Here is an 11,273-nt window from a genome sequence, read left to right on the forward strand (position 1 = left end):
ATTTTTGTAGTTACCTACATTGAGAGATAGATACATTGAGAACACTATACAGGGATAACACTAAACACATTTGAAAAGCTCTCCAAAATAAGATCAGATCAAAAAACCTTTATTTGTCTCACAGTGGAGAAATTCCCAATTTACAGCAGCAAAATTATGAAAGGGCGAAAGTAGAAGATAAAAGCATATCAATAAATATAAATATAAAATGGCAAACTCGCTGTTTATATCACGAAATAGTGGACCTGGAGTGATCCCAAACACAGCCCAAGACATTTGGTCCATGAAAAAAAATGATAATAAAACAACTTATCCATCCCTTTCGCACATTCTGTAGTTTTTATTTCACCAAGGCACGTATTTCACATTGAGGCCAATCAGTGTCTGGAAGGAGGCATCTCGATGTTACAATAATTTAACATACATTGTAATTGAAGTGTATTAGAATACAAACTGTATAAAAGTATAAAAAAAAGAGAGAGAGAGAGAGAGAGAGAGGAGACTTGCTCCCTTGCAGCACAAAAATAAATAGTTCCACCAAGTTACTTAAATAAATAGCCAATACTGTAACAAATACTAGAAGAGGAATGAACAAAAATGATAGTGAGAAAATTGGTATTCTAAATTATATTGTAGAAAACAATATTATACCCAAAGCACTGTACAACAATTTACATTCATGTACAATTATGTACACCTTTATGTAATCAGAGTGTCACAATACATAGTATTTTATTAACTTAAACGAACAAAACAAAAATATATATCTTTTTTTTTTTCCTTTTAAATCCCCAAGCATTGTTTCAAAATTAGCCCCCTCACTCATCCAAGAAGCTAATCCTACGAGTTTGTGCAAAGAATCTAATCAGGTCCATCAGTGCTCAAGAACAGGGTCCACTCAAACTAATTTACCACATTAGAGATGTCTCCTCATGCGAAGCGTGAGAAACGGGCGTTACAAAAATAGATACTCTGACTCTGGTACTAAAAGGCATTCACTTGTCTTCGACCTCCATTCTGACTTTTGCAGATTCCTTGTCATGACCGAACTGGCATATTGGATTTTTTTTATTATTTTTTTAACTGTAAGGGCACTACTATGTGGGAAAAAAAAACAAAAAACTCAAATGTATGCCACATCTACTAAACGCACAAACACCAAGTAATTAGTTGAAAGAAACAAAAGAATGATCGGACGTTCAGGAAGTGCTACCTCGGAGATCAGTGAGACACAAGAAAAACCAGAAGCATGTGGTCAAACAAATGCACGTCACGAAAGAAAGGAAGATGCCACGTAACGCGCAACAACTTCAAATAAATAACATTAAATAAATTACTAGCAGTCAATAAATAAATAAATACATAAATAACATGGTCATGAACAAGGAAAGAGTTCAGGAAATAATGATCACCGTGGTTACACTGGCAGACGGTTATTGTAGTTGCACGAAAGCGCATCCTCTTTGGCCCTGGTGGAAAGAAATAGGAATCTCTGCGTATGCCGTTAGCTGCTATCGCGGCCTCTTGGGATGCCGTTGACGACAGTGTGCGGCGACGAGATCCCCCTTCCCCATCATCGCCCGAGACGGGACTCCGTGCGGTGCCGCTCGGATGAATTCTCATTGAGCCGGTGTGATCTTTGGCTTGAGGCTAATGAACGCTCGGATTGCCCAATCGCAGAAAAGCTTGAAGTGGTGCAGGAGCTCCTGGCTGGACTGCAGCACGTCAAACTGGTAAGGGAGGTGCGGCGGCAGGGAGGGCGTGGCGGGGGTCAGCTTCGGTGCGTCCACCCTCTGCATCTGTTGGCGAGGATCAACGAGGGCTTCTCTTACTCACGTGTCCATAAAAACGTCACTTTCGCAGAAGCTAACCACCATGCTAACTACTCGGCCACCGTGTGGTCAGCTACGTATTGGCAAATGCGACAGTGGTTAACGTCAGCCATATGGGGTCAGCTCGGTACTAGAACTAGTACGTTTGTTTGTTTTTTTTCATACAAATATTTGCCGTAATTAGGACTTTACTGCTGTATTACAAATTCAAGTTATGTGGCCCCCGTAGGAACGGAGCTCTGGCATAAACAGACAACCACCGCTGTATATTTGGACTTCAGAATTTGCTCATTAGGGAAACCTATCTTGCTTTATTTGATTAAGAAAAACAAAAATCACCCCATCACTCTTTTTGTGCTCAGGCCAAAACCCTATCTAATATAAAAAATAGTGATTTGGCACCATCTTGTGACCAAAGATTATGTCGAAGTGAGGGGACTGGCTTCAAGAACATTTTCATGTCCCTCTTCGAAGTGCTTTGCCGCCTTCTTGTGGCATCTTATGGTGATTACGAAACTAGATTTCTCGAGTTCTCAAATTGTAAATTGCAAATATACGGGGGTTCACTGCACTACCATGTACAGGGGGAGTCTTGAATGGCGCTTAAGCACTACTTTTATCCTAAAAAAGGTTTTGGCACCATCTTGTTCCTTCTAGGAACTTCTTCAGTATTTTACAAGACAAAGCCTTGGCTAGTACAAACGTAGTGCTTGGGTGCTACTTTTTTGGGCATCTTTAGGCAAATGGTGAGGGAGTGGGGAAGCGGGGGGGCGACGTCAACTACTCGCAGGCTTTCTGCTGTTTGCGTCGGGGTTCGGTCCATTGGGATGACTTCTGTTTTTTTGCCAATGGAAAAGTTTCAAAAGTAGAGCGAGCCGAGGGACCGTGCAGCGGAAAAGGGCCATAAGTCAGCTGGGATAGGCTCATTACACCCACCCACGTTATAAAAAAAAAAAAAATTGGATGGATGGCTTTTAACTGCTTCAACGCACTCAAAACGAGGTGTTAGCTGATCTGCTCACCTGACGGTGCAGGAGATTGATGAGCGACTTCATCTCCTTGATCACCTCCACCAGCTTGGGCAGCGCCGGGTGGTGGTGCTTCTTGGACACCCTGTTGAGCCACTCAAAGTGGTGCTCGTAGAGCTTCAGGTCGGCGTGCAGTTGGGAGAGTGTGGGCTTCAGCTGAGGGGGGAGGGGAAAAAAAAAGCAACTTTACAGACTGAGCATGGGTGTGGCAAGATGTGCTGTAAATGCGCGTGAGGAAGACGAAGAAAACAGCCCGGCTTCTCTCTCTCTCTCTATGTGTCTCATGCACGCGCACGCAGACACGGCCCCCAGAAGAAACAGATTATCGGGGGCATTACCTCAAGGTTGTTGAGATCATTGGCCGATCTGTTGCTCATTTCTGGCAGGGACCTGAACCTGTGGGGCTCCACGTCAGATTCGAAGGCGTGCTCCCTCTGAAGGAGAAAACAAGACACAAACACACGGCGGCTCGTCACTATCTTGCATCAGCACACTTGCGCTCATCCCTCAGACAAGTCACGGCAGCATGAGGAAAGTATTAGTCGTGTGACAACGTTAGCCAGGAGACGCTTTGTTTGCGGCGCTTTCAGACAGTAGCGCTCGCCGAGGGACGTGCGGTCGGTCGGGGTCAGTGCGAGTTCACTCGCACTCAACCTCCCCCAAATGTCAGCGGTGGGAAGTAACAAGCAGCTTAGTTACTGTCGACTTTTAATTTTTTCCACCTATCTCTACTCTGCATGACTTTTTATTTTGCTGGCCACTTTTCTACGTTTACACCCAACATTTGAAAAAACTTTTGGTCCTTACGTTGACAAACTAGGTTGCTATTGACATAAAAAAATAAAGTAAAATATGTCCTATAAGGGTGACAAACAGGGATGGCAAGGGAATTTTTTTTGTTGCCGGTTATTAAAAAAAATATTTTGTAGAGGCTGTAATTTTTTTTTTACTCGTACTTGAAAAAGTCCGTCAATTTCACACACCAGAGTTTTTTTACAGTGCACCTAAATTAAAAGGTTGAAAACAATCAAAGTACATGAAATCAGGCCCCAAAATGAAGCCATTGTCGCCAACTCTCAAATGCTGTGGGCGTGGCCGCTGAGCGTGCGCAAATCTGCAAGTTCACTTGACAGGGGAAAGCAGTTCAATAAGTATTTCACCTTTTACCTAAACACATTTTTTTTTTTTAAAATCTGTATTTCTACAGTGCGAGGACTTTTCCCCAGCTCTGGCAAATGTCAACAATGCGAGCAAAATGACCTGAACCCACAGGATGTTTTGTGCCGTGACCAAGAAGGCAGCGAGCAGCGACAGCACACAGCTGAAGGGAAACTCCAGGCTCACTATAAAAAGATGCAATGACGCAGCGCTGCCCACTGCGCCGGCTCCGGCTTGTGTTGTCATCTACGTCTGTTCTCACTCTGGTGTACTTCCCGTCGGGGCCGCCAGGGGGGGCTAAACGGTATGCGGGCAAGTGAATCGAGCTCAGTCGGGAAAGCGTCAGTCCAGTGCTAACATGACAGTAACACAACCTGCCCCCCCCCCTCCCGCCCGCCTCCAATAAGTGAAATCCACGATATAGAATAACCCCATTCAAAGATTCTGTTGGCATGTTTTTATAGTATTTATGGAACACTTCATACACACTTTTAAATACGTGAAAAGAGAGCACGCGCAATGGATAACACCAACAAAAGGACAGAAACGGTCTGACAATGTGCGATCACAAATCCTGTTTTTTCCCAAACGAATAAACTTCACTTCTCATCAAAAAATATACCTCGGTAAACATGCCCCGAAATGAACCTCGACTTTCTGTAGCCGCAAAAAAGCAATTTCAAAGCAGAGTGCGTTCAATAATTTTCAACAAAAACCAGGTGGCCGCTGAAATACACCAAACGAAAGTGTGGTGGTATCTAGTGGTCGGCGGCAGAATTACACACGAATCTAACAGAGTGAGATCAAAATTGAATGATTAAGTGTGCAAAAAAAATAAAAATATCTGTGAATTAGCGCGACTGCATACCTGCAATTTGTTCCTTGACCAAGTTTGTAACTGAATCGCCCAGCAAATCAATTCACCTTTTTTCAAATTCTCAAGAGGGGTTTTCTGAAGTGCACGAACGCTACCCACTGTTGTATTTGTGTGTTGGATGCGTGCCTTGAAGAAGTGTGGCTTGGTGAGTGACGACAGGATCTGGAGTCGGTTAGTCTGCGCGTGAGCGCCTGGGCGTCAGCGGTGGCTTACAGCAGCTCCCTGTGAGTTTTTTCGTTTTGTATTTTGTGCGTCGGGCGTGATGGTGGTGGTGGGGGGGCACTCGTATGCCACTTGGAGCACTGCGGTACAAAGCTGAGCAAGAGCCATGTTGCCAGATTGACAAATGAATGTAAATGAGTGACGCGGCATGCGTCATTCCCCGGAGAGGAACATAACAACATTAACGTGATTAGTCTTCTAGGATGCTTTGTGCAAACATGTTGTCTGGGCCTGATGTTTCCTTCAACTGTTTTGCAGCGTTTCGCCCCTGCTGCGTTTTTGTTTTTGGCTTTGTGTTGACGTTTTTTTAGTCACGAATGTGCCGCACTGTGTCACTTTAGAAGCGCTCACTTAGGTTGCGGTTTGGTGTTTTGTCTCGGCAGCTTTGTTGTCCCTTCGCATCCGTCGTTCAGACCAGGTACGCGCACTCGCACACGCACGCGCACGCACACACACACCACTCGGGGCCGCCTGATCTCTTCATCTCCTGCGGTTTTAGCTCCATCTTCCTCAGCCCTTTTAATTCGCCCTCTTATTCCTCCCTTGTCTTGCTCCCTCCATTGCGGCTCATGACATCACCCGGCAAAACTTAGCATCCAGCCTCTGTCTTCCTGAATGCAAATATACAGGAATGTGATAAATCTTTCTCGATTTTTATCAAGCCACTTTGCCGTGGCGACTAAAAGTAAAACACTAAACACCGCACACCTACACCACCGTGACTATTTACAGAAACCACAAAACGGGCACCCAGGCAGCGGACCGCAAAAAATTGCACACATGTATCTTTGCCGCCGGACAGACACACTTGGCCACGTTTACATGTTTTTTTGTCGCAAAAAAAAAAAAAAAAAAAAAACAACTTACATAAACGTGTACGTATGCGCTCCGGCTCCTCTTTTAAAAGCATCACTTTCATTGCTGCTCTTGCCGGGACTTTCCACGGATTCCTATTCTATTTATCTTTCCGAACGGCGTCCTCTTTTTAGCAAAAATTCCACACAATAAGAAAAAAAAAAGACATCTTCCATGTTACTGAACACTGTCAAATACTGTCCCCAATGCCCCTTGATGTGTGTGTGTGTGTGTGTGTGTGTGTGCGTGTGTGTGTGTGTGTGTGTGTGTGTGTGTGTGTGTGTGTGTGTTTTGCAGAGCTGAACCACAGGTGAGACGATGGCGACAGTGATAGCCTCAAACACACAAACACACACGCACACACACACACACACACACACACACACACACACACACACACACACACAGACCGAATACTTGTACTCCACCCCAACTCATCAAGACTAGAGAGAGTATGAGGCTATTTTGGGCTTTATCTCCCGAACGCAAAGACTTTGGAGGCTTTGCATAATGCAAACCAAATCGAATCTGGATCAGTCATGTGAAGATGCACAGATACGATTTTCACCTGTTACAAAACACCAGCTGGGGACAAGTCTTGGCTACATTCTCACATCGGCATTATCCTCCCCACTCGAAAGGCAACAAAATCGACGCTTTTAGCCAGACGTGTCCGTACAATATGATGGGGGAAGTGTGTGTGTTGGGGGGGGGGGAATCAAGCTTCCTCCTCTGTAATCACACTTTCACAGTTTTGCTGCAGAGCCCAAACATAATTTCATGCAAACATCTTGTTCAGTATTGTTTGTTGTTGTTTCATGATTGGTATGTTCAGTTGAGCTGGAGGCGAGAAATTTTTAACCCACTAGCTTGACTCGTCTTGTCCTGTTTTTTTTTTTGTTTTGTTTTGTTTTCTTCTCCCTTCTATGCCCTTGTCGTGAGTTTCCCTTGCAAGTCAGGTGACATAAGGTTGCTGAGTCAGCTTTCTGTGGGCCCGTATGAATTTTTTTCAAAAAGTGAGTTCACTCGGTCAAATCTCTGCTCTGGTTTAAGGCCCGCATGTGCACTCTGGCCAGTTGCTCATCGGTTAAAAGCAGCTTAAGACTGACCGCGGTCCCACGTAATAGCTGAGCTCACCAAAGCATGCAAAAAAAAAAAAAAAAAGGCTGCAGGGCAAACGTGAAGATAACACTGGCTCTTTGATTAATGCTATTAGGTAATTAAGCTCTGGTGCAATCGCTAGCAAGCGCCGTCACAAGCACAAGGCCGGCGACCAAAGAGAAAAAAATCGGGCAAGAACAGGAAGCCACTTTTGAGAATGCTGTAACATGCATGCCAGGCCAGCAGTTGGCGATGTCGTGATGGGCTTGTCTGCGATACGCAAGTGAATACTTTTTGTCAGAATTGTGATCGATGAGGACAATGCTGCTCTTCTCGCTACATATGAGCCGAAATCCCAAACAACCTTTTATGCGTTTTTCAGGCTGTCGAGTAAATGAAGAGCCAGAATGTTCAGTTTTTAGCTTCGTTTTCACGGTTCACATTTGGAAACAAAATTCTTACGATATATTTTGTATAAACGGTAACAGCTTCAAGCATTTATTTTTTGAAAAGTGCAGCATCAATATCTTCTGTTTTTTTTTTTTTTTTTAAGGGAATAAATGACGCAGCCAAGTACATCAGTAACATTTTGAAGAGTCTCAATTATTATGCCATAACTTCCATGAATACACTTGTACCTCTAGATACAAGTATTCCAAGGCTTTCGACTTTTTAGTGATACAAGGCGTCGCTTATATTATTATTGTTGTTTTTTGTAAAGTTTGTGACAAACTTTCCAGCATCTGCCCACCATCCATTCACATTGGTTTCTTTGCAGCGGGAGGGCAATATTGGTTGGAGGCGATCATTAAGCTCGTTTGCCACCTGGCCCACAGAGGAAGTACAAGAGCGGATAGTGTATGAGGTACAGTTGTCTTTTTCTGCCTTGGCAGCTTATGTGGAGCGCACGTTTTTTTTTTCCCTGCATGTTTACTGATGAGTACGTTTATTTCTGAGGGAGCTGGAACGAATTGCTTGCAATTCCATTCATTTCAGTCGGGGACGATGATTTGGAGCAAGCCAGGTTGTTTTACTGCTGCAAATTGGAATTGTATCTCGAGTGCTTGGCACGTGCTCTTCTATATAAATATAAATATCACGTAGCGTTACATAATTAGCGTTCTTCGTGGCCGACTTTGAAAACTGTCGAGGAGATTTTGTCGCAAAGCTTTCATAGGAGGCATAAAGCGATTTGGCGGACCAGACCTCGCCCGCCGGCTTTGAGTTTGCCACCCCGCATTTCCCACGGCGACCCCCCCGACCCACCCATGCCCCACATCAGTAACATTTTGAAGAGTCTCAATTATTATGCCATAACTTCCATGAATACACTTGTACCTCTAGATACAAGTATTCCAAGGCTTTCGACTTTTTAGTGATACAAGGCGTCGCTTATATTATTATTGTTGTTTTTTGTAAAGTTTGTGACAAACTTTCCAGCATCTGCCCACCATCCATTCACATTGGTTTCTTTGCAGCGGGAGGGCAATATTGGTTGGAGGCGATCATTAAGCTCGTTTGCCACCTGGCCCACAGAGGAAGTACAAGAGCGGATAGTGTATGAGGTACAGTTGTCTTTTTCTGCCTTGGCAGCTTATGTGGAGCGCACGTTTTTTTTTTCCCTGCATGTTTACTGATGAGTACGTTTATTTCTGAGGGAGCTGGAACGAATTGCTTGCAATTCCATTCATTTCAGTCGGGGACGATGATTTGGAGCAAGCCAGGTTGTTTTACTGCTGCAAATTGGAATTGTATCTCGAGTGCTTGGCACGTGCTCTTCTATATAAATATAAATATCACGTAGCGTTACATAATTAGCGTTCTTCGTGGCCGACTTTGAAAACTGTCGAGGAGATTTTGTCGCAAAGCTTTCATAGGAGGCATAAAGCGATTTGGCGGACCAGACCTCGCCCGCCGGCTTTGAGTTTGCCACCCCGCATTTCCCACGGCGACCCCCCCGACCCACCCATGCCCCCTTCACACGTACCAGCAGTTCCTGCGTGAGCTTCATGAGACTTTTGGTCTGGTTGGACAGCCTGTCCATGTCGCCGGTCCGCCGCGGAGGCACCGGGGAGGCAGACGTGAAGACGGGCAGCTGGGCCAATAGCAGCGAGAAGAGGAGCGACGACGACGAGTCGAGCAGCACTGCGAGGAAGGGGGGGGCCGAGAAAACGGAAGCAATTAGCGGAGAGGCGCTGTCATCTCGGCGTAATGATCGTGACCTCAGGCCTGCCGCTGTCAACTCCGGGGGAAGATATTGCACCATAATATAAACAATAGCTGCAGACTTGGCACGCGGCGCCCCGGCGTTGAGCCTCGGTGACAGATTCATGTTTTCACAGGCAAATCATTAAACACATCAGCATCACTCCTGGCCTGGATAAAGCCTCCGCAATGAATGCGGCTGATTGTCACACCTGCAACTGGATAGGCGCGTGTGTTGCCGCTATAAATTATATAGACCGGGGGCCAAGTCAGACACGGCAAACAGTAAGCTCATTCATTCTTTCGCCTTTCAAGTTCAAATACAAGCTCGTGTAAAGCGTTTAAAAAGGAGGGGACCACAGAGGTGCTGAAGCCCTACTGGAGGCTTGATAATTACAGGTGAACCGCAAGGATTTACAGGCAAAATAACACGCGTGCGAACTCACTGTCCTCCAAACTGGAATCGCTTCAGCACACTAAAACAGACTTTTTAAATTAGACCCCCACGCCTCCCCCCCCCCTTCAAAAAGACTTTCTATCAACCAGCAGCAGTTAAAAAAAAATTGGACACACTTTCTCTTGAATGAGAAACTCTTGACTTTCATGCATTAGCTTTGGTTCCAATTCCAAGTGAATGACAGCAAATGTATTTTTTCAATCCAAACAAAACACTCAAGACATTCACTTACATTTCATATTGGTTCGAATCCAACAGAATGGAACCCCAAACAGCAGGTAGACGAATAAATAAAAAGAAAAACCAAACAATAATAAATCACCGGTCACTCCGGCAAGACGCGTCACGTGCTGCGGCGGCTTTCTCCTTTGGCGCCTTTTCAGTCCATATGAGGAGCAAAAGACCACGTGAATTAGGGGGGAAATTTAAAAAAAAAATGATATAAATATATATCGTCCAACTGGGTTTTTTTTTTTTGTTGTTTTTTTTTAGTAAGTTTGGAGCAAAGTTTGAGATGTAAGGTAGAGAGGCACTTGGACAGAGTAGAGAAGGAGAGAGAGAGAAAGAGAAAGAGAGAGAGAACTGCAGAGAGAAGGATGCGATGTGTGCTAAGTCCAATTTTTGCGCGCAAGTGAAGTGTTTAGGCTTGTTTAAAACTTCCTTTATAAAGACGTCGGGCCTATGACACATCGGCAGTGACTCACTTCATTCATAAAAACACACACACACACACACACACACACACACACACACACACACACACACACACACACACACACACACGCACACACACACACACACACACACGCACGCACACACAGACACGCGGGCTCTCTCTCTCTCTCTTTCTCTCTCTCTCTCTCTCTCTCTCTCTCTCTCTCTCTCTCTCTCTCTCTCTCTCTCGCTCTCTCTTTCGCTCCCCTCCCTTCTGCCCCCTCTACTCCCCCCTCTCCCTCTCTTTGCGAAACTTAAAAAAAAAAAAAGATTCCGTTGTGTTTTTTTTTCTTCTTGTTTTCTTTCCTCTATCACTTTCTCCCCTCCCTCCCATCGCTGCCGGTTCCTATCTTGCACTACTTCCTGCGGCCGCATCAGTGCGCCAATCGTGTCCGCATCTCTTCTTATCTGGCCATCTCTCAATCCAAATCTCTTCCCCCTTTTTTGCTCATTGTCTTTAGGTGTTATCAGCCCAGCTCATCAGTCGTGTGCCTTTCATATCTGCACACGTCTGGCGAGATTATTATTATTATTATTATTATTATTATGATTCACAGTCCCTCAAATGATGCTATTGGATTTATTTTAAGGCTTCCCAGTGCCCCGCAAACACCTTTCTCTCCCCTTTTTCCTCACCCCTGGCGCTTTTTCTGCCCCTCTTGAGACAGCAGCCTGTTATTTCCACTGCCCCCCCCCCACACACACACACACCCTTACCCCGCCACCCACCACACACACATACTATCCACCTCCCATTTTTGCTTTCTGCCTCCCTCCCTCCCTCTCCAGGGTGAAGGAAAGAGTGAGGAGTGAGCGACGGATAG

The 11,273-nt window shown here is 45.0% G+C and overlaps 1 protein-coding gene across 1 annotated transcript; it reads right to left on the reverse strand.

Annotated features, from left to right (window-relative positions):
- Positions 1–316: 316 nt before the first annotated feature.
- Positions 317–10,131, reverse strand: il11a (interleukin 11a). The gene is made up of 5 exons (XM_019869230.1): positions 9,968–10,131; positions 9,061–9,218; positions 3,199–3,294; positions 2,855–3,016; positions 317–1,799 (listed from the first exon to the last, which is right to left on the reverse strand). The coding sequence occupies exons 1-5, from the start codon at positions 9,972–9,974 to the stop codon at positions 1,620–1,622; spliced, it is 603 nt and encodes a 200-aa protein (XP_019724789.1). The 5' UTR covers positions 9,975–10,131; the 3' UTR covers positions 317–1,619.
- Positions 10,132–11,273: the final 1,142 nt, after the last annotated feature.

This window comes from Hippocampus comes, unplaced genomic scaffold (genome assembly GCF_001891065.2).
Source record: "Hippocampus comes isolate QL1 unplaced genomic scaffold, H_comes_QL1_v1.1 scaffold67, whole genome shotgun sequence".
Classification (NCBI taxonomy): Eukaryota; Metazoa; Chordata; class Actinopteri; order Syngnathiformes; family Syngnathidae; genus Hippocampus; species Hippocampus comes.

Coding starts and splice junctions, on each gene's coding strand:
- il11a (XM_019869230.1), bottom strand. Junction 3,295..9,060: donor AGCTCACGCAGGAACTGCTG/GTACGTGTGAAG, acceptor TTTCTCCTTCAG/AGGGAGCACGCCTTCGAATC. Junction 1,800..2,854: donor TCAATCTCCTGCACCGTCAG/GTGAGCAGATCA, acceptor CCTCGCCAACAG/ATGCAGAGGGTGGACGCACC.